The sequence below is a fragment of the Brassica napus genome, chromosome C4 (assembly GCF_020379485.1).
Source record: "Brassica napus cultivar Da-Ae chromosome C4, Da-Ae, whole genome shotgun sequence".
Taxonomy (NCBI): domain Eukaryota; kingdom Viridiplantae; phylum Streptophyta; class Magnoliopsida; order Brassicales; family Brassicaceae; genus Brassica; species Brassica napus.
Genome location: NC_063447.1, coordinates 18,380,185 through 18,405,436, shown reverse-complemented (window position 1 = coordinate 18,405,436; position 25,252 = coordinate 18,380,185). Strand labels below are relative to the sequence as shown.

At 40.3% G+C, this 25,252-nt stretch overlaps 3 protein-coding genes and 1 long non-coding RNA gene across 5 annotated transcripts; all 4 read left to right on the top strand.

Moving 5' to 3' along the window:
- Positions 1–1,358: 1,358 nt before the first annotated feature.
- Positions 1,359–4,119, top strand: LOC106396504 (protein SOSEKI 3). 2 transcript variants are annotated; one of them, XM_048754530.1, is made up of 6 exons: positions 1,359–1,566; positions 1,656–1,925; positions 2,010–2,079; positions 2,161–3,132; positions 3,195–3,473; positions 3,595–4,119. In XM_048754530.1, the coding sequence occupies exons 2-6, from the start codon at positions 1,730–1,732 to the stop codon at positions 3,650–3,652; spliced, it is 1,575 nt and encodes a 524-aa protein (XP_048610487.1). In that variant the 5' UTR covers positions 1,359–1,566; positions 1,656–1,729; the 3' UTR covers positions 3,653–4,119. The 2 variants fall into 2 exon arrangements, with proteins under 2 accessions (XP_048610487.1, XP_048610488.1); XM_048754531.1 differs by having other exon boundaries at positions 1,362–1,566; positions 1,646–1,925.
- Positions 4,120–6,982: 2,863 nt separating this feature from the next.
- On the top strand, positions 6,983–8,833 carry LOC106394736 (transcription factor FER-LIKE IRON DEFICIENCY-INDUCED TRANSCRIPTION FACTOR). The gene is made up of 4 exons (XM_013835295.3): positions 6,983–7,538; positions 7,616–7,816; positions 8,283–8,459; positions 8,543–8,833. The coding sequence occupies exons 1-4, from the start codon at positions 7,068–7,070 to the stop codon at positions 8,642–8,644; spliced, it is 951 nt and encodes a 316-aa protein (XP_013690749.1). The 5' UTR covers positions 6,983–7,067; the 3' UTR covers positions 8,645–8,833.
- Positions 8,834–9,540: 707 nt separating this feature from the next.
- On the top strand, positions 9,541–10,288 carry LOC106390939. Its single transcript, XR_002657733.2, has 3 exons — positions 9,541–9,770; positions 9,855–9,901; positions 10,064–10,288. It is a non-coding gene; the product is annotated as an uncharacterized LOC106390939 (long non-coding RNA).
- An 11,897-nt stretch (positions 10,289–22,185) lies between these two features.
- Positions 22,186–23,202, top strand: LOC111205648 (uncharacterized mitochondrial protein AtMg00810-like; the record flags this gene model as incomplete). The annotated part of the gene is made up of 1 exon (XM_022701788.2): positions 22,186–23,202. A coding segment is annotated over one exon (1,017 nt), but the record flags the coding sequence as incomplete, so codon positions are not given.
- Positions 23,203–25,252: the final 2,050 nt, after the last annotated feature.

The window sequence follows — 25,252 nt, the reverse complement described above, 5'->3', positions numbered from 1 at the left end:
AATGTGATCGATCGATGGGTATATGTCCAAAAACGCATCGATCGATCACTAGTTCGTCGGAATTTCCTCGGAATATTCCGACGGATTGATGTTTCCTCGGAATTCCGTCGGTATATTCCGAGGAAATTCCGAGGAAACTTAAATTTTGGGTTTCCTCGGAATTTCCTCGGAAATTCCTCGGGAAATTCCGAGGATTTCATTTTCCGTCGGAATGTCCGTCAGAATACCGATGTTTTCTTGTAGTGATTGTTTTTCTTGGATTTAATCTTTTAGAACTTGGAGAGAACATGTCCCAACTATCACCACATTGATCATATTACTTGGGACTGGACAATCGTTCCACTTCTTTCCAAGGCCGCTTCAATGGTGTCATGGGACCTCGGGCAAAAAAACAAATTTTAATTTCCAAACTATTATATTTCTTTACAAAATCTGATAGATATATGTTTTTTTTTTCAAAATACCAGAAGTATTTTTAAAAATAAATCTATGAAAATAAAAAAATATTTTCATATAAAAAAATTTGAGCCTTTTTTTTATTTTTAATATAAAAATACATGTATTTTTTTAAAAAAATTGGACTCTTATCTTTTAAAAAATAGGAGGACAATGGATTGGGCCCGGGACGGTCGCACCGTTCGCCCCCCTATCTAAGCCGGCCCTGCCTCTTTCTCTCTCCTTCTCTCTTGACCTAAATTCTCGCAGCTACCATATTTTTTCTTTCTTTCTAGTTTTGCATAGCGTTTTCTCTGTGATATTGATAGGATTAGGAAGAGCTTGTTGGTAGGTTATGGTTCAAGCGCGGGTGTGTGTTGGTTCAGTAAGATTCATAGACAGAGGCTCTTTGCTGTTTTAGATTCTATGAGGACTAAAGCTGAGAATTTTAATTTTTGTCTGCAGGACTCGCTCCGTTTGAAAGCGGGGCAGATACATATCAAATAATTTGAAATGTTTGTATTGCAGGGCGGGTGCGGATAGGCAAACATTTTTTTATAAATTTTTATACAAATAATGAAATTTATAAAAATATTAATTAGTTATTTTGGTATCTTAAAATTTTAAATACATTTTGTAAATTGGAGAAAGTATATAGTAGAAAAATCGTTATTTTTCTTTATATTTGATTTATTTTGTTTTTCTATTATGTAATCGACTCAAAATTAAATTTAACAAGATACAAAATGTAAAAAAAAAGGAGAATTTAACTAATCCATAAATTTGGTTGAATTGGATTTTGAATGAATGTTGTTGACAAAAGAAAAGAAGAAGACATGACCGAATAAGAATCACTGTTGATTTTCAGAGTTTCATTACAAAACAAAAGAATGCTGTGTCTGAAAATAAGGTAAAAGGCACTAAAGTCCAACTCTTTCTCTCTTCACCTCTCTCTCTCTCTCTCTCTCTCTCTCTCCCTCACTGTTACTGTCGTCTCGCTGTCTCTCCATTAATCTCCACACCTTCGAAAAAAAATCTTTCATTGCAGAATCTCACCTCTCTCTCTCTCTCTCTGCTCTCATCCTCGAATCTTCATTGGTCTTCTTCATCCTTAAGGCTTAAGCTAGTCCAGTAAGGAATCTTTGTCTTTTTCCCCTTTTTCTCTTTCTCTTTGCTTCCTCCAAATTGATAGATCTGATTTCAAATTGAGGTAATGACAGAGACAATGCTGGAGTTTCCCAATTAGGGTTCCTTTTTTTCTTTGGGGTCTTGTGTAAGAAAATTAAAAAAAAAAATGGAGGGGAGGATGAAGAAGTACAGAGAAGGAGTGAGTCCAGAGAGAGCAAAAGTGTGGACAGAGAAATCACCAAAGTATCATCAGAAGATCAAGAAAGTCCAAATTGTTTATTACCTCTCCAAGAATCGTCAGCTCGAGCATCCTCACTTCATGGAAGTCTTGCTTTCTTCTCCCAATGGCTTATACCTCAGAGGTAGTTTTAACAATCATTCTTTTCCACAATTCAATATTTTTTATTTGCGTAGGAATCTTGAAGAATCTTTTGTTTTTTTGGCAGATGTTATAGAGAGGCTTAATGTTCTTAGAGGTAGAGGCATGGCTTCTATGTATTCTTGGTCTAGTAAAAGGTATTAATTAATAACTTACTTTTCTCTTGAAATCTAGAAAGCAAGAGTAGTAATGTATTCTTGATAATTTGTTACCTGCAGAAGCTATAGGAATGGTTTTGTCTGGCATGATTTATCAGAAGATGACTTGATTCTACCTGCTCATGGGAATGAGTATGTTCTTAAGGGCTCTGAGATTATTGACCAACCCACTACAGATCACTTTAGCCCAATTGAGAATTCAGCAACACAAAACATGAAGCAGATAGTTGTGGAGCCACCACCATCATCATCTAGAAGCATGGATGATTCCTCTTCCTCTTCGAGTATGAAGGGGACTAATAAGCATTCTCAGGAAGATGATGAGCTTTCTCCTCCAGCTCTTCGTTCTGTCTCCTCTCCTGATTCTAGAGACGCCAAGAACTCCTCTTCTTCTTGGTGTTTAGCTGAGTACAAGGTGTACAAGAGCGAGGGGCTCGCTGATGCTTCTACGCAAACAGATGAAACTGTCAACAAACCTGTAGAGACCTTAAGTAGAGGCGTCTCAACTGATGAAGCTCTCTCATCAGAATCTGAATCAAGCGAGCCTTCTTGTGAAGAAGGGAAGGAGATAGAGGAGAGTGCAGAAACATCGAGAAACTCTGTCTCTCCACCTCCAGTTTCCAGCAGGACTGATACATTGGAGTCTCTTATAAGAGCTGATGTCACTAAGATGAATAGTTTTAGGATTCTTGAACAGGAAGACGTTCGAATGCCGAGGCTTAGGGCCTCGAACGTGCTGATGCAGTTGATATCGTGCGGTTCGATATCGGTCAAGGACAACAAGTTCGGCCTTGTGCCTACTTACAAACCCAAGTTTAGCCACTCCAAGTTTCCTTCGCCTTTCTTCTCCTCCTCATCGTTTATGATGGGAGGAGATGTTGACCGTTTGTCCGAAACTCCGAGTCTAATGAGCCTGAGGCTAGAGGAGAAAGAGTATTTTAGTGGGAGCTTGGTCGAGACAAAGCTACAGAAGAAAGATGCTGCTGATGGGAACACTTCTCTTAAGCGTTCTTCATCTTACAATGGTGACAGGTAGATTGCATGCTTCTGTTTAATGTTTCAATGTTAAGATGTTTTCTAAAAACTCCTTTCAGGGCTTCCAAGCAAATGGGTGCAGCAGAGAATGGAGACTCGAAGCCGGGTTGTTCTAAACACATTCCACGCTCGAGAAAGGCTTCTTCTTCTGTGATAAGCAAGCAACAGCCACGTAGCGAGTCCATGAGATCTCCTGTGTTAGTAAAGACTACCAAGAACATTTCCAGTCCTTCTAAGACGTCTGATGTTTGCAGTAAAAAAATTACCGAATCTTTGAGGAAGCCTACTGATTCTTTTAAAGAAGAAGACTCAGAGAAGGTGATCAAGATTGAGGAAAGGTACAACATAAACATTCTCTTTGATTGGCTTTTGTATAAAGTGTTGATAGTAACATCTCATTATTCTATTGATTCATTTTTGATTTGGTTGATTGATGAAATCTTTATGAATCTTGAACAGGCTTGCTTCAGGAGCTCGGGTTATAATCGAATCTAAAGTGCCTCCGAGCAGTTTGTGAGGAGGAGCTCTAACCAAGTTTGTAAGGCAGGTTTTGAAAAACAATTGAAATGGATGAAGACCCTTTTTTGTTTTTGGTTTTTGTGGCGGGAACATTCTCCATTTGATTGTGTTTTGATTGTAAATCTGGAAAGGTGGTATGAGAAAAGGAGGAGAAAAAGTTTCATAAAAAGCCTACAAAAGATTAGAGAGCACTTTAAATGTTTGGGCCATTGGGCGGTGTAAAGATGTAAGTAAAATTTGAGAGAAACGAAATCTGGAGGCAAAAGGGTATTTAATGTGTTGATGTGAGATGAGATGATGGACCACTGTTACTGATTGGCATGGTCAATTGTTAGGTTTGTTTGTTAGTAGTTCCAATGCCATCTCTGTTTTCAAAATGTAACCGGAAAGTTACAGTTATCTGAGTATCAGACGCACCACTTCAATTTTATGTTTCATCATTTATCCAGGCTTTTTCTTTCTTTCTTTCTAAAGATGTGAATTAGCAAATGTAGTTTTGTTTTTTAAGATGTGAATGGTCATTGCAAAATTGGTTTTGTTTTTCTAAAGACTTGAATGGTCATAGTACAGGTCTAAGGCATCATAAGTTTAATTCTTGTTAGAATGCATCTCTTTTCCAAAAATATAATTTAATATGTTGTAGACTCGTTCTAAAAAGATATACTGGTTTTCGGTTCTAGAAGTTCCTAAAATATATTTTTTCCGTTTCATAATAAATGTCATTTATATATATTTCACGCAGATTAAGAAACTAACAAAATCTATTAATTTTTTTATTATATATATGTATTTAAATAAAAATGATTTAATTAAACATCTAATGATTTAATTAAACATCTATTAGTTATTTGATAAAAAAGAGATTTAATGTGCAAATTTACATTAGAAATGTATAATAATATTTTTAAAATAAAATAAAAAATAGCTAAAATAACGCTGAAACATGCGGAATAATGTATTGTTAATGCTACACATTTAATTATTTATGCATATATTTGTTTTGGAATGGTCAAAAAACTCATGCGTTTTTTTGGTTAGTAAAGCGTTCCTCGAACGTTTGATTTGTCTCTTTGAAAAAAAAAACATGTGTCCGGGAATTTGTGATCAAGTAGTAAGAGGAATAGTTTGGGACGTCAACACATTTCAAATTCAATTCATCTGCAATGTGAAATTAAGTCACATATTACTTGAATATTTTACATGAATATGAATCTTTATTTTCGGCATATTTGAATATCCGTAGAGGGGTTCTATCCATGAACTACCCCTATTCTGAATATGAGTCTGAACCCTTCTATAAATCTGGAATATCCCAGATTAATTAGAAAAAACAGGTGATTTCTCTTCAAATCCGACACCTAAAAGGAATCATTAGTTGATCGTTCTTTTTTTTGTCGAGACGTGATGATATATCATACACCTTAATAAGTTCTCCATTGCTTTTATAACAACTAATTTTTCTTCTCAACGACCAAGACTTCATATATTGTCTTTTTTTTTTTTAAATATATAGTATTGTCTTTCTTTATTCTGTGCATTTGAGTTTGTTGTGACATAAACGAAAGCAAAAATGCATTGAACAGGCTTCTGCATTAAGTATGTTAAACAAATTAGTTGCGACAAAATGAGTTAACAATGAAAATGCTATTAATATTTTGTCCACGTTGGAGCGGGTTCAGTTTATATAAATATAAACATTATCTTGACAAAAAAACTATTTCTCGATAGGCATTTTAACCACCAAAATATTTAAACTTTTATAATACAAGTAGATTTTGTTATTATGTCGAAACTAACATAGTAACAGGCACCTTCAATACGGCCTGGTCGATTTTAATATACCAAAATCCGTAGGAATATTTTATTCTTGTTTTTAGTAAACTAGATGCAATAAGTTACTGACATTATATAAGGTGATAAAATATGTGTGTAAATAATAAAAACTACAATACACTTGCTACGTATAATAATTATAAGAAATTGAATAAGATCTTAAAAATTTGGATCCCTGAATCTAACCGAACAGTCTATATATGTTTGTATATTTCCCGTTTGTTTCAATTTTAATTGGATTATGGCCGAATTAGAAGCTAATTATATGAATAAAGCTATATATAAGTCAATGAATAAACTGTGTTCCAAAAAAAAAAAGTCAATGAATAAACTATATATAAAAGGCTTATCAACCATCATAAACTATGTTCTAAGTCAATGAATCTGTTTATCAACTTAAACTCATTATTGAATATCTCAATTCTTAAACAATAAAAACTCTTTGTTTGTATTTTTCATACATCTTGCATATTAGCCTATATAGTGTTTTTCAGCTTAGATTCTTTCCGCTTTCACACCAAAAAACGAATGGAAATTCAATTATTTATTTATTTCTATAGTTTTATTGCTTTCAAGTTTCAAGTTTCGTGTTTGTGAGATTATGAGGGTTATTTACTCCATTACAATGTGATTGACCCTTTTCTATCTTTAAAAAAAGGTTCAACTTGCTTATTATTTTCAAAAGTTAGTTGTCATGCAATACGACAAAAGCAATCATTAACTGGAATCAATTTAGAATGATTTTATATAATCCTTTCTTCAATTAAAAAATACTCCATCGTCATGCATGACATTATCAAGACAACTAAATGAACACAAAATAAAACTAACCTGTTTGAGTTGTGAATGGTGCATTAGAATGTGGTACGGTTTTAATCAATTTTTGAAAATCACTTGTTTTACTTAATTCAACAAAAGTAAAAATGTTGCGCACTTAAAGGTTAAGAATAAAGAAAAATAAAGAGTTTTGTTGGTATTATTATGCAGTTCATAAGTGTAAACAAACGATGGATGTTGACAAGAAAAACAAGATGAATGTTGACAAGAAAAAAAAGATGGATGGATTGATTTGGTTTGATCTACTCATTGGATAAAAACACAAAACATCATAAACGATCCATCTTTAATGTGTCCATGGCACAAACAAGGTGAGCAGTTACGCGAGCTGGTTTAAAGTGGATTCGATCTGTATTTCTAGATATGGTAGGTTGGAGCTTAAAGCTAGTCGAAGAAGGATGCATGTTATATATTCATGCCTGACTTAAAATGACACAATTTATTTATCTATAATCGGAGGTATTGGTAAAAATCACAAGTGACAAAAGAAACTTTTTTATCTACTATTTTACCATCTGCTTTTTGAGCCAAAATTTGCATAATAATCCCAATTTAATTATGATTACAGATTATTTTATAAGCGTCTACATCAATGCATTTTATTTTGATTACTCTGATAAAAAAACACTAGAAAACATAGATATAAACTCACTTTGTCTGTCTTTCATTGTCAGAAACTTCTAAAGAGTCTCCTCTTCTTTCTTCTGGACAAGATACAGACAAAAAAAAAACACAAAAAGACAATGAAAGGAAGAGTCATAGCTCTTACAAACCTAAACGACCTCGAACTACACAACTTCTTGGTCGATCCAAACTTCGATCAGTTCATAAATCTCATAAGAGGAGATGACCAAACCATCGAAAACCCACCTCTCGATTTCGATCTTGGTGGTCCTTTACACAACAGCCCATGTTTCATCGACGAGAACCAGTTTATCCAAACACCTGTGGATAACCTGTTCGACGAGTTGCCTGATATAGACTCCAATGTGGCCGAATCGTTCCGTAGCTTCGAGGGTGAGAGTGTTGTAAGAGCAAGCGGCGAAGACGATTACAACGACGGCGATGATTCTTCTGCCACCACGACGAATATTGATGGAAGCCGTAAGAAGAAGACGGATCGATCGAGAACTTTGATCTCCGAGAGAAAAAGGAGAGGTCGGATGAAGGATAAGCTCTACGCGTTGAGATCTCTTGTTCCAAACATTACTAAGGTAAAATGTACTGACTCGAACACACTTTTTTTGGTTATGAAACGGATTTGGAGTATATTTTGAATTTGTGGCATTAGATGGATAAAGCATCAATTGTGGGAGATGCAGTGGCGTACGTTCAAGAACTGCAGTCACAAGCCAAGAAACTCAAAGCTGATATTGCTGGCCTTGAAGCTTCTTTAACTTCCACTGGAGGGTACCAAAAACCTGCACCAGTTGCTCAGAAAAGTCACACTTTCCGTTGTATTAATCCACCGGTTTCCAAGAAAATCAATCAGGTACTGAAGCCAATCTTCTTGGTAATATTCAAAACCTTGTTTGCGAAAGTGGCATAGCAATAATTTCAAGAACAAAAGTAGGAAATTGTAAATTTGTAATCCAAGTGATAGTGCTGAGCGTTTGCTTTTCGTTTTTTTTTTTTTGGAGTTTTCAGTTCTTTATGGTATAGACTATAAAGATAAGAACCGTTCGGGTATTAATGAAATTTAGTTTGGCTTCGGTTTGATTTTTCGGTTTTTAGTTTAGTTCGGATAATAAGCCTGGGAACCAACAAATATTCGAGCAAAAAGTTGAGTCCACTTTGGTTTTGGTTCAAGTCTTTAAGATAGTTATGGGTAATTTGAATAATTAGGTAATTTGGACTGTTGCATCATCAGAAGTCGCCGTCGCCGTCCACTTTGGTTTTGGTTCAAGTCTTAGTTTTATGTCGACTTAATTGTTAAAGGTTGTGCTTTTGTGTGTTAGATGGATGTTATTCAAGTAGAGGAGAAAGAGTTTTATGTGAGATTGGTGTGTAACAAAGGACAAGGCGTTGCTGCATCACTCTACAAGTCTTTGGAGTCTCTTACAAGTTTCCAAGTGCAAAACTCCAACCTAAGCTCCCCTTCTCCTGAGACATACATCTTAACATATACATTAGATGTAAACCAACTAGTCCCTTTGCTACCTTTTTTTGTGGTTTCTGTAAGTTTACGTTTACTAAGTACCGAGTTTGCTGAAAACAGGGGACATGTTTCGAACAGAGCTTAAACTTGCCTAACCTGAAGCTGTGGATCACTGGATCACTTCTAAACCAAGGTTTTGAATTCATCAAGCCATTCAATTGATTTTGTAACGCTGTGTTCCAGTCTGATTAAAATCCGGTTATGCATCTCATTGATTGTCTTCCTTTCTGTATGTTTCATAACTTTCCAGCGATCTAATTTTTATTCGGAAGCTGATGTAAGTGATTCTCTATTGAGTAAACAACCAACAACATATCCAAAGTCTTAATTTGACAAGAGAATCATCTTTTACGTGGTTGGGGTTTTAATTTTATAACGCATATATACGTCATATTAGGGGGTATATAGAGATTTAAAGTTATCCAAGATAATCCCATCGATTTTTGAAAAATATATTTGCAAGATAAAGATTTTCCACGTGTTTCACTTTAGTCCTTGTATTTTTTATTTCTTTACAAACTTAAATTCCAATTTATGAACTGCTCACATATTCCTTTAAAATTCAAATTTTTTTAAAATTTTAGATTTATTATTTTAACCCAAAATTCAATTCTATTTTTCTTATAATTTTGAATGTTACAATATTTTCATCTCACTCAATTTTTTTAATTTATTACATGTATATTAATAATTATTAGTTTTTAGTAGTACTAGTTCACGTATTTACGACTGCCATAAATTATATTTTGAAAAAAGGACAATGAATATTTTTACAGATAAAGATGTTACAAACTAAAAAAACATTGCTATAATCTTACTCAATTTCTAATTTTAAAATAGAGTAAAAATGAGTTTATTCCACAAATGAAATAATTTAATTATTTTTTCTTTCGTTTCATCTCTAAAATGATGTAGATGTACAGTTGAAGTAGAATTTTATTCGTAACAATGGAGTAATACATTTGGATTTGGGGATGTCATTAGAAGAATAAGTAGATCATGTTGGTTATCTTTTGAAATTGTTTTAAATGAAATATTAGGGACTTTATCCAAATTTTTAAACCGAATATTTGGTACACAAAATAGAAAAGCCCTCATCTCTTATTTACCCAAATCCACTTGGCTCCAGCCCCCCTCTCTCATTTACCCAAATAGAAAAGCCCTCATCTCTCATTTGGTACACAAAATAGAAAAACCCTCATCTCTCATTTACCCAAATCCACTGGTCCTAACTCTGTTGTCGGAAGAGCCTTTGTGGTTCACGAGCTTCAGGATGACCTCGGATAGGGTTAAAGCTTATCCCTTCTTTTTACTTCCCATTTTCCAATGTACTATTCTTCCTTCTTCTTAATTTGGTTTCGGCAAATAATAGGTGGGCATGAGCTTAGTCTGACCACTGGTAACGCATGCGGGAGACCGGTAATGATTGCTTTTTTCGATTCCTCTGCCATTGTTTCAAGCGTTTACATATGTATAATAAGAATTATTTTTCATTAGAATGGTTTTCAGTTTTTTTTATTAGATAGTTAGTGTACTATCAGTAGCACTTTCATCTCACGAGCTAAGTGGGTCCTAACACAGGTGTGGTTGGTCTGACCCCGCTCTAAGTCTGGGAAGTAACGTACTCTGCTGTCTACTGTATTGTGTTTCGTCAAATAATGTTTGGCTCAATAAACTTTTGATGTTTATATTCATAGCATCAAAAAAACTCTCTCTTTCTCTTTGGATTTGTACCCTTTATAAAATTGCTTGTTACTCTTTTGGACCAAATCTCCATTCCATCGTTTTTATAACATTGTTTTGGTATAATGTCTTCTTTTTTATCAAGTCAATAACAACTCATGCTCTGATCTTGATTTTAGGTAATGAGGTGAAGTTGACTTTAATATATACTTTTAAAGAAATTGATGATAAGCATACTTAAAAAAATATATAAACCAAAACTTAATTTCGATTAACAATTTTGAACACTTCTACCAAAGCTTGGACATGTTATCCAGTCCAGTGTTAGTGAGACTACCACAATGGGTCTTGCAAGGTCCAGTATATTCTCAGCCCATCATGAAACAAGTCCAGAGGTGAACACGCTACAGTCCAAGCAACGTCTCTCCTCTGTTTTGAATCTCAGGGAACGTACGGAGAAGGAGCATACAACAATCCTACAGAGCCTGTTCCTAACGTTACTCTCTATACCAATTGACTGATTACTTTACAACTACGAGGATAAGGTTACAAATGTAAAGATCAAAGCTTCTCGATTGTTCTATCTATAGTATTTAAGAACCTAGTAAAACCCTAGTTGAAGTTAATGAGAAAAGTAATTCAGTTTTCATAAACCTCTCTTTGTCTTGTGTTCTTCACATGGTATCAGAGCCACTGTGAACCTTAACAAGTGAAACAATGGCAGATGACCAAAACCCTTACTCGTTCCCTCGTAATGTCCACATCTTGAGTTCTGTTACCTTGAAACTTACAGATTCAAACTACATTCTTTGGAAAACCAAGTTTGAGTCTCTTTTGTCCGGTCAAAAGCTCGTAGGATTCGTCAATGAAGCTGTCCCTTCTCCTCCCGCAACGCGTGTTGTTACTCGTGGAGCTGCTCAAGTTGAAGAACCAAACCCCCTATTTGAGTCATGGTTCTGTTCAGACCAGTTGGTCAAATCTTGGATCTTTGGTACTCTCTCTCTGAAGAAGTCTTAGGCACCGTCCACAATCTATCTACCTCACGCAAAGTCTGGACTTCTCTTGCCGAGAACTTCAACAAAAGCTCCTTAGCTAGAGAGTTTTCACTTCGCCGGAGCTTACAACTTCTATCCAAGAAAGACAAGAGCTTTTCGGTCTTCTGCAGAGATTTCAAGGCGCAGTGTGAGTCTCTAAGTGCAATAGGAAAACCCATTGAAGAATCTATGAAGATTTTTGGGTTCCTCAATGGTATAACAAGAGAATATGACCCCATTGCAACAGTCATACAGAGCTCGTTAACCAAGTTTCCAACACCAACATTCAATGATGTTATCTCTGAAGTTCAGAGCTTTGACAGCAAACTTCAATCCTATGAAGAACCGACTGCAGTAACCCCACATCTTGCCTTCTCCACTCAACAGAGAGACTACCAACAAGAGTACAAGAACACAACTCCATCTTACAATCCTAACTACAGAGGAAGGGGTCGGTCTAACTTCAACCGAGGTCGTGGTGGCTACTCTACAAGGGGCCATGGTTTCTCGCAGCATCAGAACTCCATCTGGAAACACTAGTGAGCGTCCGGTGTGTCAAATCTGTGGCAGAATGGGTCATACAACACTAAAGTGCTACAACCGCTTTGATAATAATTATCAAAGCAATGTTGTCTTCAACTCTCTCCGTGTGACTGATGAACATGGCGGAGAATGGTTTCCAGATTCAGGAGCCTCGGCTCATGTCACCTCTAGTGCTTCACATCTTCAGGACGTTCACCCATATGAAGGCACTGATGCTATTATGGTCGGAGATGGAGCCTACTTACCCATCCCTCATACCGGTTCTGCAGCCATCACCTCAGCATCAGGTATTATTCCTTTGTCTGAAGTCTTAGTTTGTCCAGATATTAAGAAAACACTCTTGTCTGTATCGAAATTGTGTGATGATCAACACTGTGGGGTATTCTTTGATGCTCACCATGTATATGTGATTGATCTAGATAAGCTGAAGGTGGTGGCAAAGGGACCGAGAAGTAAAGTTCTTTACGTTTTGGAGAATAAGAGGATTGCAGTGAACTTCTAAGACAAACAAGTTACAGCTTCCGAGGCAGTATGGCATCACCGTCATGGTCACTCCAATCCCAAACTTCTCCAACATCTCAGTAGCTGCAAGGACATTATCATCAATAAGAACAGAACCACCTCCATTTGTGAGCCTTGCCAGATGGGGAAGAGCAGTAGATTACAGTTTTTATCTAGTCATTCTCATGTATCTCACTCCTTAGATCGAATTCATTGTAATCTTTGGGGTCCCTCTCCTATAGTTTCAAATCAAGGATTTCGCTATTATGTTGTGTTTGTGGATGAATATTCAAGATACTTATGGTTCTATCCTATGAAACTGAAATCCGACTTCTTCAATATCTTTGTTGCATTCAAAACTCTAGTAGAGAACCAGTTTACAACAAAGATAAAAGAATTTCAATCAGATCGAGAGGGATGATTTACAAGTAATCAGCTCAAGATGTATCTTCAAGCTAGCGGTATTGCTCATCATTTTTCATGCCCTTACACTCCTCAACAAAATGGGTTAGCTGAGCGAACACATAGGCATTTGATCGAGCTAGGCCTTGCAATGATGTTTCAATCACATATACCACTTCATCATTGGGTTGAAGCTTTATCCACCTCCTGCTACATTGGTAATCTACTGCCCACTGTTGAGTCTGAAAGTAAGAAGAAGAGTCCTTACGAAATGTTGCTCGGAAACAAGCCAGATTACTCATCTCTCCATGTCTTTGGGCCAGCTTGGTTTCTGTGTCTAAGGCCAGTAACTGAGCATAAATTTGAGCCAAGATCTTTGAAGTGTGTTTTTCTTGGTTTTGCTGCTCAATACAAGTATCACCGTTGTCTTTACCCACCCACATGCAAGGTCCATATCACAAGGCATGCGGTGTTTGATGAAGCATTATTTCCCTTTAAGCTGGAGTACAAGTCCCTGGTCCCTAAATACAAGTCAGCTATTCTAAGAGCTTGGCAAATGGCAGCACAAAGTCCAGAAGAACCACCTGAGATGCGCATTACTAGAGTTTTGCCTCCTCCCTTCCCTACTACTCCTCCACATCAACAACCAACATTGTGGTACCTCCTGAGGTTGTTCATGACCATGCTAATTCTCCTGAACCACCAGTAGATGTTGCAGCATCTCCTGAACCTGCTGCAGTCCCTTTCGAAAACATTCATCTGATGAAGACTAGAGGGAAATCAGAGATTCAAAAGCCAAGTACGAGATATGTTCTCCTGGCTCTGAATATGACACTTCATTGCCAAAATACAGCAAGGTAGCTATGGCACATCCTGGTTGGAATGGAGCTGTATCTGAGGAAATGGGAACAATCCACATGCTTCATACGTGGACATTAGTACCATATACAGAAGATATGAATGTCTTAAGCAGTCGTTGGGTCTTCACAGTGAAGTTCAATCCGGATGGGACAGTAAGAAAGCTGAAGGCGCGTCTGTGGGAACCGAAATTCGCACTGTCGATTTCCGTTTAAATAAGGAAACTAGGAAAAACCTAATTTCCCAGAGGTCCCGGATATCTGCTAATACCACACGCCAAGCAATCAGAACACAATAATGACAACGATAAAGTATAAGAAATCGAAAAGAGAGCAAAGTAGATCTTATTCCGAATTCACGTTTGAGCGTTACAACAAGGTAAGAGCCTGAGCTACGAGAGCTGTCGGCGAGATTCCTAGTTCTAAAACCCTAAGACGGCAATAACCTAGTTGAGTCGCAGCTCAAATAACAAAAACGGAAAAATATGCCTAATTACTCTAAACGCTAAGTTTGCTCTGAAAAAGTCCCTCATGCCTCTCGCCTAGGACCCCTTCTATACTGACTCCAAGGTCGGTTTACGCCTTTCCTCTTCTGCCTTTAAGCCGCCATACCATAAAAATGGACATATTCCATTTTTTCTGATCTTCGTAATTATCCTCAAAATTTGTATTTATCCGCGGAAACTTGACATTTATCTTCCCTTGCGGACCAAGCGTAAACCGACATGCGGTTTACGGGCTGTTGGTTAAGAAATCGTAAGTTGGGCCTCGAGTCATGTCTTAGGTCCCTTTGGGCCGTCTTTTGACTCGAAGCATTTATTACGGCTTCTTTCGATAAAGAACGAACTTTCCGTGGTTTTTACGGTAAAGTTTGATTGATAACTAAGAAATGGCGGGGAACGTGAGATGGGTTCGCTACGGTATTCGGGAGATAGCATCGAAGGGTAGACGAGAATGCATGGACTGATGTCGTATCGACGTTTCAGAAGAGCTCGGTCGCTACGTAGCGACCGAGCTCCGGCTCAAGCTCGGTCGCCGCGTAACGATCCTTCTCGAGCTCTTGTCTGATGATTCGCGTTTCTTCCGCAAAGGTTTTTCGTAAAGAATAATCTATTTCGAAAAAGTATTTGTCGGAGAAGTTTCCTACGTTTTTCTTCTTCGGGGATTTTGGACGTTAACTTTGTTGTAACCGTTTTCGACCCCAACAGTTAGCCCCCCATCTCGTTAGAGTCGAGACTCTTGCGGGCGGTTTAACGATTTTAGCGAAGTTAGGCTTTTTGAATGAAGTTTACTTCAAATTCCACGGAAGAGAATTTTCGAGAAAACTTTTTGTTTAAAAAATAAAATTATGAGTCCCCATTTCTATAAGTAGTGAGCTCTTGTCATTCATTTGCTTCACACCTTTCCTTCTTCAAACCTTCAAAAACTCTCTAGCTCCAAATCTCTCTCTCGTTTTTTTAACATGTCTTCTTCCCATGGTGACAAGCGAAGTTCCGATGTGGAGATGGGCGAGGCTACATCTCCGGCGCCGATTCCGACTTCTCCGGTCGAAGCGCCGGCTTGCGTTGCCGATCATCTCTCCTTTCGAGAGAAATTAGTTCGTCGCCAAGCCGAGAAAGAAAAGGTTCGAGCTGGCGCCGAGTTACCGTCCTGTTCTACACTGGCCGTCCTCTCACAGGCTCGGTTGTTCCGGATGCTTTGGCTTTACCTGCTGGATCGTCCACGACTCCGATTCTCGTCGAAGATAAGGAGGGGGCCGCTGACTCTATGCCGCCTCCTCCGGCCAGGAAGGAGATCGTTCTAGCGCTGCACGCTCCTAGTGTTGTTCCGGTTACTCAGCCTAAGGACCGGAAGAGGAAGTTTACCAAGGGCGGTGACGGGGAATCTTCGCAGCAAGGAGGCTCGAGCATAGCGTCGGGGCTTCGCGGAAAGGTTTGCCGCTCACTCACTTTTTTGATCGTTGTATATTTTTCTAAAAGACAAAGAATCTCTAACTTTCTTCTCGTTTCGCAGTTCGTGTCGTTGATCGACGGGATGATCAGCGAGTGCTGTTCTGAGACCAGTAGTCTTGCCGGGGAGTTGTTGGAACTTCAGGGTAAATGGTCCGAAATCGGGCCATGCTGACGGCTGTCAAGGGTTCTCACTCCGTGAAAGTGTCGAAACTTGATATCGCGATAGGGGAGCTCGAGAGGTATCTCGGGAAGACGGCGAGTTCATTGCTCAAGGAGAAGAAAGCCAGGAAGGCCAAATCTTCAGAGGTTCGTCGTCTTCAGCGTCAGATTGAGATCGATGCAGGATTAGTGAGCCGCGGGATTCGAGAGGCCAAGGACGCTCTTAGTTCTGAGTTCCAAGCTCGCTTGGCGAAGATCTCCGCCTTTCTGGGCTCTCTCGAGTGCATTCGGAACAGGGATTTAGCCTTGGCGACGATCGAGGACGGGATGGCCGTGGTTTCCAAAGTGAGACTCCTCCGACCTTAGAGGCCGAAGAGGCCCAACTGTCCGGCTGCAAGGGAGATTTGGCAGTTGTGGATGGAGATTTCGATCTCATCCTAGCTGACCTGAAATCCGCATGCCTCCTTCTGACGTGTTCAGAAGGCCCTGAGGGGAAGGATCCAGTACTCGGGGGTGAAGCGGCTCCAGGTTTAGATGAAGCGACGGGTGAAGAGTGAGCGTGAGCTCTGAGGATGACTTTGGTTAGATCTCTTGCGGGAGATTTTTTTTTATGTTTGATGTTTTAGCCTTAAATGACCTTATTTCGTGTTTCGGGACTGGCCGTGTGTGGCTTTGAATCCCCGCCGCTCTGCGCTTTTATGACAAGATGGTTGAGTTGCATTTTTCATAAGCTTACGTATGGAGTGGAAGAAGGGTGATGAGTTGTCGTCTCATATCCTTTTTCGATGTGAAATGTTTTGTTCGAGATCTGTTTCGAGAGTTTTTCCGCGAGGTATCGACTTCGCGGGATATCTGAAGATGTCGAACATAAACATAGAGGCATGGTTTTTGGATCTCGTATCTTTTGGATATCATGTCTTTGAGATGTTAGAGACCAGTGCGCTGGGTTTAGGGCAAGACCTAGGTTTACTTTCGGTTTAAGATTTTGTGCGGTGACTAGCCGGCTATCGATTTATCTGTCGCGATTTTAACCTGATTCGTACCGATTTAAAGTCCGCGATAGGTTCTCGGCTTATATGACTTGTTAGATATGAATCGAGCATCTCTCCGGAGACAATTTTTAAGCCAACCGGAAGTGCTGGACCAAAATTTTGGGTTTCTTTTATAGCGCTATTATCCTTGTGTCGGATGTACGAGAGTCATCTTCGTAAGATGGCTATGTCTGTTTAGAACGTTCAAGAGTTCAATGTGATCAGCACCGAACTTGGTGGCAAATGCAGTTGTTTAGAGTTTTTGCGCAAGATATGTGTTAAGATGTTCATCATTTTTTGACGGAGTGTCAGTTTTCGTCGTTCGGAAGAAGTAATCCTTGAAGCATCTCTCGCGACGTCTCGCGATGCCAATGGCTGCTTCTTCCTAACGGCTGATTTATTTCCGAAATTCGAAAATGTTTTCGCGGATAAAAAATAACTTGCTTGGTTGAGATATGTCGGAAACATCGAAGGCGTGGTCGGATGTTTTCGAGTTTGAGAGTATACGAGTATACGTATCCACTCCCCCCCTTTTTGATGAGGGGGGGGGGGACAGCTGAATTTGCCTTTTGACAAACTGCGTACGTACTCCTTATGGAGATCAAGCCGTCTCGTAGTTCGGCGATTGCGAGTTGGTCAGTGATAGTATTTTTTGATATGCATCGCGTTTCAGGTCCTCAGAATTTTTATGCCTTGCATGTTGGCTAATTCGTAGGAGCTGGGGCGGACGATTTTTTTGATTTTATAGAGTCCTTCCCAGTTTGCTTCGAGTTTTCCCGCGTTTCGTTCAGCGGTGTTTTGGAAGACTTTTCGAAGTACCAGATCTCCTCGATTAAATCTGTGATTCCGTACGTTGGAATTGTAGTACTTCGCGGCTGCGTGTTGGTAATTTTGGATTCGGATGAGCGCTCGATCTCGGCGCTCGTTAATGAGATCGAGGTCGTCGAGGAGCATTGCGCTGTTGAGCTCCTCTCGTTCGGGAAGTAATCTTCTTCGAACACCGGGGAATTCAACTTCTGCGGGAATCATGCATTCCGTTCCGTACACCGGAGCGAAAGGGGTTTCTCCTGTTGCTCGCTTCGCGGTGGTACGGTGGGACCAGAGGACTCCCTCGAGTTCGTCGGCCCACCTGCCTTTTTTGGCCTCTAAGCGTTTCTTCAGTCCGTCGAGAATTGTTTTATTAATAGTTTCAGTTTGTCTGTTAAACTGCGGATATCTGGGCGTTGATTTGTTAAGCCGTATCTTCCATATTTCGCAGAACGCCTCGAACCGGGTGGAGAAAAACTGAGATCCGTTATCGGTTACGATTTCGTAAGGAACTCCATGCCTGCAGATGATGTTTTTCCATACGAAACTTTCTACTTGGACATCTTTTATACTTGCGTACGAATCTGCCTCTACCCATTTTGAAAAGAAATCGGTGAGGACTAAAAGGAAACGCCTTTGCGTTGAATTATGAAGGGGACCGACGATGTCCATGGCCCAGCGCATAAAAGGATAAGGCGATGTGATGGAGGAGAGGACTTCGGCTGGTTGTCGGATGGTTGGAGCATGCCTCTGGCATTTTTCGCACTTTCGTGCGAACTTCTCGCAATCTCCAATCATCGTTGGCCAGTAGTATCCATGGCGTTTGATTTTCACTGCCAGTGATCTTCCGGCAGAATGATTGCCACAGGACCCCGAATGTACTTCTTCCATCACTTTTACGTATCGCTCCATTTGTAAATTTCGCCGTCTACTGTTACGTATCGCGCGGCCTGTGTTCGAACTTTGTGGGCTGCCCATTTCTCGGTGGGCAGGCGTCCGTTGATAATGTAGTCTTGAGTCTTCTGCAGCCACGGGGTATCGCAGCCGTAGTCAGATTGCTCTGATTGCGGGTGTATTGCAACTTCTTCTTCTTCGTCGTCTTGTTCTTCTATGAGGTTGACGACGATTGGCGGTCCGATGCTCGGGTGTTCGATGAACTCGACCGGAATTACCCTTTTGAGCCCTGGATCAGAACTTGATGCTAAGGCCGCGAGAGCATCTGCCTGGACATTTCCGGAACGGGGAATTCGCGTGAGGGCAAAATAGTCAAACTTTTGAGCTAGTTTTCGGACCAGTTTAAGGTACGCATCCATCCGTTCGTCCCTAGCTTCATACTCTCCGCTGTACTGACTTGCCACTAACTGGGAATCGCAGTAAACGTGGATGTTTCGTATCTTCAAGCCGTGAGCCAAACGCTGTCCTGCGACGAGTGCTTCGTATTCGGCTTCGTTGTTTGAGGTGTGGAATTCCAACCTAAACGATTGCTCTAAGATCTCGTTCGTCGGAGATGTGAGGCGAATTCCGATGCCCGATCCCTTCTTGGACGAGGATCCGTCGACGTGAAGGAGCCAAGTGGAATTTGGTTCATCGTTGGTTATGGTCTCTGTCGGTAATTCGACCAAGAAGTCTGCAAGCACTTGTGACTTCGCGCTTGTTCTTGGTCGGTACTCGATATCGTATTCGCTAAGTTCTACCGCCCATTTGGCTAATTGGCCCGATTGACTCGGGCTATGTAGGATCGTTCGTAGGGGAAAATTCGTGAGGACGACGATCGTGTGGGATTGGAAATATGGTCTTAGTTTTCGGGCCGATGTTACGACCGCGCATGCTAATTTTTCCATCAGCGGGTATCTAGACTCGGCATCCAGCAAGGTTTTGCTGATATAGAAAATAGGTTTCTGTTCGCCGCTTTCTTCCCTGATTAGCACGCCGCTCACAGCTGTTGCTGATACAACGATGTACAAGAACAAAGGTTCCCCCTCCACCAGTTTTTCCCCGTAAGACATCGTAGAAAGGCAGACACTTGTCTGTCGATCGCGAAATAAAACGGTTAAGTGCTGCAACTCTACCGGTCAACCTCTGGACTTCCCGTTTATTCTTCGGCGAAGCCATCTCGATCAGTGCGTTGATCTGTTTTGGATTAGCCTCGATGCCACGGAATGTGACTAGGCAGCCGAGGAATTCCCCTGATGCCACGGCGAATCTGCATTTTGTCGGGTTGAGCTTCAAGTTATGCGAATTTAACTGGGCGAAACATTCCTCAAGATGTGATACGTGATCCTTTAGTTGGAGGGATTTGACGAGCATGTCGTCGATATAAACTTCCATCGTTTTACCGAGTTGTTGAGAGAACATATGGTTCACGAGTCGTTGGTAAGTTGCGCCAGCGTTTTTGAGGCCGAAGGGCATTACCCTGTAGCAATAGGTTCCACGATCGGTAATGAACGCAGTTTTTTCGCTATCGTCTGGGTTCATCATAATTTGGTTGTAACCTGAGAAGGCGTCCATGAAAGACAGAAGTTCGTTTCCTGCCGTTGCTTTTACCAATCGATCGATGTGTGGCAGGGGGAAACTATCTTTTGGACAGGCCTTGTTTAGGTCGGTAAAATCCACGCAAACTCGCCATTTTCCGTTCTTCTTTTTTACTACTACGGGGTTGGCGAGCAAGTCTGGATACCTCACTTCTGTTATTGACCCGACTTTAAGCAATTTTTTGACCTCGTCGTTGACCGAGGAAGCACGTTCAGGTCCTAGCTTCCGCCTTTTTTGTTTGACGGGTTTGAAAGTCGGATCGATATTTAATTCGTGACACGTTATGTCAATGTCAATCCCCGGCATATCTTCTGCGACCCATGCGAAAGTATTGAGGTTCTTTTTCAGACAGGTTACGAGCTCTGTCCTCAAACGCTCGCGGAGATTGGCTCTGATTTTGACGCATCGTTCCGGAGATGCTTCGTCGAGACAGACCGTGACCACATGCTCGCAAGTTGGTTCACGTTTTTCCTCTAGGACCGCGATGTTACGAGATTGCCAGTAGAGTTCAGCCGAATCTTGACTTCGCGAACCTTGGTCGGAGACCTTTTTCTCCGTTTTTCTAGGAACGGTCTCGAGTTCTGGTCTTTTTCATTTTTGTTCTGCGGCGTAACACACCTGTGATACTCTTGGGTTTCCCCATATTACCTCGATTCCGTTAGGGGTTGGAAACTTGAGGCAAAGATGATACGTGGATGGGATGGCACGCATAGCGTTCAACCATGGCGTTCCCATGATAACGTTGTAAGATGCTGGACAGTCAACAACTAGAAACTCCGTGACTCTTGTCACGGTTCCGGCTTTGACTGCAAGATTAATCGATCCGTAGGCCATGGTCGTTTCTTCCGAAAGTCCCAGTAGTGGGCTAGGGTATTTCACGATTTCGAATTGGTAGATGCCCATTTTCTCGAGAGTATCTTTGAAGATGATATCGGCCGAACTTCCGGTGTCGATTAGCACCCTTGCGACGTCGATATCTTGGATCGTCAGTTCGATAACAAGGAGATCGTTTCGAGGTGGTTTGGCTCGATCGACCGTTGCTCCCCCTTTGAACGAGATGACGTTAGCGCACGTTGAGTCTTGCATATCGTCCCTGACCGTTGAGTGGTTTTTGCGGGTTAGATTGATCCGTACCCCCCCCCCCCTCCTTCTAGCGCCAAACTGTGGGAACCGAAATTCGCACTGTCGATTTCCGTTTAAATAAGGAAACTAGGAAAAACCTAATTTCCCAGAGGTCCCGGATATCTGCTAATACCACACGTCAAGCAATCAGAACACAATAATGACAACGATAAAGTATAAGAAATCGAAAACAAAGCAAAGTAGATCTTATTCCGAATTCGCGTTTGAGCGTTACAACAAGGTAAGAGCCTGGGCTACTAGAGCTGTCGGCGAGATTCCTAGTTCTAAAACCCTAAGACGGCAATAACCTAGTTGAGTCGCAGCTCGAATAATAAAAACGGAAATATGCCTAATTGCTCTAAATGCTAAGTTTGCTCTGAAAAAGTCCCTCCTCATGCCTCTCGCCTAGGACCCCTTATATACTGACTCCAAGGTCGGTTTACGCCTTTTCTCTTCTGCCCTTAAGCCGCCATAGCATAAAAATGGAGATATTCTATTTTTTTTTCCGATCTTCGTAATTATCCTCAAAATTTCGTATTTATCCGCGGAAACTTGACATTTATCTTCCCTTGCGGACCAAGCGTAAACCGACAAGCGGTTTACGGGCTGTTGGTTAAGAAATCGCAAGTTGGGCCTCAAGTCGTGTCTTAGGTCCCTTTGGGCCGTCTTTCGACTCGAAGCGTTTATTACGACTTTTTTCGATAAAGAACGAACTTTCCGCAGTTTTTACGGTAAAGTTTGATTGATAACTTAGAAATGTTGGGGAACGTGAGATGGGTTCGCTACGGTATTCGGGAGATAGCATCGAAGGGTAGACGGGAATGCATGGACTGATGTCGTATCAACGTTTCAGAAGAGCTCGGTCGCTACATAGCGACCAAACTTTGGTTCGAGCTCGGTCGCTACGTAGCGACCTAGCGGGGCACGCGTTTGGTCGCCGCGTAACGATCTGTCTCGAGCTCTTGTCCGATGATTCACGTTTCTTCCGCAAAGGTTTTTCGTAAAGAAGAATCTATTTCGAAAAAGTATTTGTCAGAGAAGTTTCCTACGTTTTTCTTCTTCTGGGATTTTGGACGTTAACTTCGTTGTAACCGTTTTCGACCCCAACAGCGTCTAGTGCCTAAGGGATATGAGCAAGATGAAGGTCTGGATTATCCTGAGACTTTCAGCCCTGTAGTGAGAGCAACAACTATAAGGTTGGTTCTAGATATAACGGTGTCTAAAGGCTGGGAAATTAAACAACTAGATGTCACAAGTGCTTTCCTACATGGAGACTTACATGAACCGGTATACATGTTCCAACCTCCTGGCTTTGTTGATCCAGAACGTCCTAACCATGTATGCAAACTGAGAAAGGCTTTGTATTGTCTCAAGCAGGCCCCAAAGGCTTGGTTTGACACCTTCAGTCACTATCTGATCGACTTTGGCTTCAATTGTAGCAAGTCGGATTCATTTTTATTTACTTATCACCACCATGGGAAGACTTTTGTTTTACTTCTTTATGTTGATGATATTCTTTTGACGGGTAGTGATTCTGCTCTTCTACATCATCTGCTTCAGTCTCTCAACAACAGATTCTCCATGAAAGATCTTGGGAAGCCTAGCTATTTTCTAAGAATTGAGATTCAAACACATGAAGAGGGTGTGTTTATGCATCAGAAAGCATACGTGTTGGACATTCTTCATCAAGCAGCCATGAGTGACTGTAATCCTATGCCCACACCTATGCCTCAATGGATAGAACAACACAACACTAATCTCTTTCCCGAGCCCACATACTTCCGCAGTTTGGCTGGTAAACTGCAATATCTCACAATAACAAGACCGTATATTCAGTATGCAGTAAACTATGTTTGTCAACGGATGCACCAACCAACGATCTCCGACTTTGGTCTCTTGAAGCGTATACTGCGATACTTAAAAGGAACTTTGGATCATGGCTTACACATACGGAAAGATATGTGTCTTACTCTTTCAGCATACCGCGACAGTGACTGGACAGGATGCTTAGAGACACGACGCTCCACAATCGGTTTCTGTACTCTTCTCGGTCCCAACCTCATAACTTGGTCTGCGAAACGCCAACCTACTGTCTGAAGATCATCGACAGAAGCTGAGTATCGTGCTTTAGGTGCTACAACACATGAAGTATCTTGCATTTCATGCCTACTTCGTGACATTGGCCTTACTCAACCGATGTCAACTCTCTTGCTTTGTGATAATCTCTTTGCTGTCTACTTATGTGCCAATCTGGCACTTCACAACAGGTCAAAGCACTTTGACACTGATTACCACTACATCAGAGAGCAAGTAGCACTAAGCTTGATTGAAACAAGGCATATGCCGGCTTCAAGACAAACTGCTGATATCTTCACGAAGTCCTTGCCTCGCAAGGCATTCTTAGAGTTGCGGAGCAAAATTGGTGTCGACGGACCTCCTCCAAGTTTGAGGGGGAATGTTAGTGAGACTACCACAATGGGCCTTGCGAGGTCCAGTCTATCCTCAGCCCATCATGAAACAAGTCGAGAGGTGAACACACTACAGTCCAAGCAACGTCTCTCCTCTGTTTTGAATCTCAGAGAACGTATGGAGAAAGAGCAGATAACAATCCTACATAACCGGTTCCTAACGTTACTCTCTATACCACTTGACTGATTACTTTACAGCTATGAGGATAAGGTTACAGCTGTAAAGATCAAAGCTTCTCGATTGTTCTATATCTAGTATTTAAGAACCTTGTAAAATCCTAGTTGAATTCAATGAGAAAAGTTATTCAGTTTTCATAAACCTCTCATTGTCTTGTGTTCTTCACATCCACAAAGAATGAGATGCCAAGTCGAATTATATATTGCAAAACCTTACAACTTCTATATTTTTCAATTTTTGGGACAAGTAGAATTAGAAAGACATAAGAGTGAATAAGGAAAATATATGAAATAGAGGAAAATGCATATATCATCTATTATATTAGAACAGGAACACGACCTATTGATATAGGTGTAATCCAACTATTTTAATACAATTCTTAAAATCTCTTATTAATCATTGAAGAGAAATATTATATAAAGAAAAACACAAATATGACTAAAAACACAAATGTAAAAATTAAATTTCTAAAGAAAATGTAAAACAAAAAATATACCCGCCCTTTAAGTAAATGTATGAATCTAGTATCACTTAAAAAGTTGTCGATGATCAAACCGATGTAAATTACTAATTTTCTTCTTTTTGAAAAATGTTTATTGTTGTAACATTATAATCTGATGCTACAGTTGTCTACGCAACATATGAATGACTAGAAACATATAGTTAAAATGATAAATATTGAATAATTAACAAAGATGTGTCGTGTAAAGAAAAAGTTCAGGTTGACAAAAAAAAAAAAGTTCAGCTTACCCACTTGGTTAGTCCTTCTTTTTTATGCCATCTTTGGTGTCGATGCAGGGAAAAGCTTCTTCCAGGGGGCGTTTAAGCTGAAACCAGAGAGCCGTTACGTTACTATAAGATTAAATACTACTCGAACACAAAAACGTAATGGGTTCACACCTAGCTGTAAACTCCACGATAGCTTGTAGAGCTGGGTCGAAATAAAATTTTGTCGCTGGGGTAGAGTTGAGGTACAGGTTACCTGCGGAATGAAAAGTGTTTCGGATAGCCAAAGTGGGCCAACATTATAGCTCGTGTAAGTATATAAATTGACAAACCATTATTAAAAAACAATGACAAAGGTTAGAGTTTACAAACTTCCAAATATTTTGGGATTCACTGTTGTTACCACCATGACTGACTGTGTCCTATCACCTGAGCTAATGAGACCCCTAAACATTGATGCAACATCATCCCACAAAGAGAGGTACACGACCACCATCCTGTAATGCGTATGGAAATAAGTGATTACCATGAAGAAGACATTTTGTAAGAACGGAAAACTAAACAACAGATTTAATTACTTACGGTTCAATCATTAAGCGGACAACAACTCGACTCATCACTCCAGCGGCCGTCAGGTCCGAACCTTGGACAGGTTGAATCTGCCCCACAACATCTACGTTGCGATGCATAAATTAAATTAATTTAATTTCAATGAACAACATATAATGACGTAAAAAATAAAGTAGCAAACGTTGACAGAAGCAAACCGGGAAGC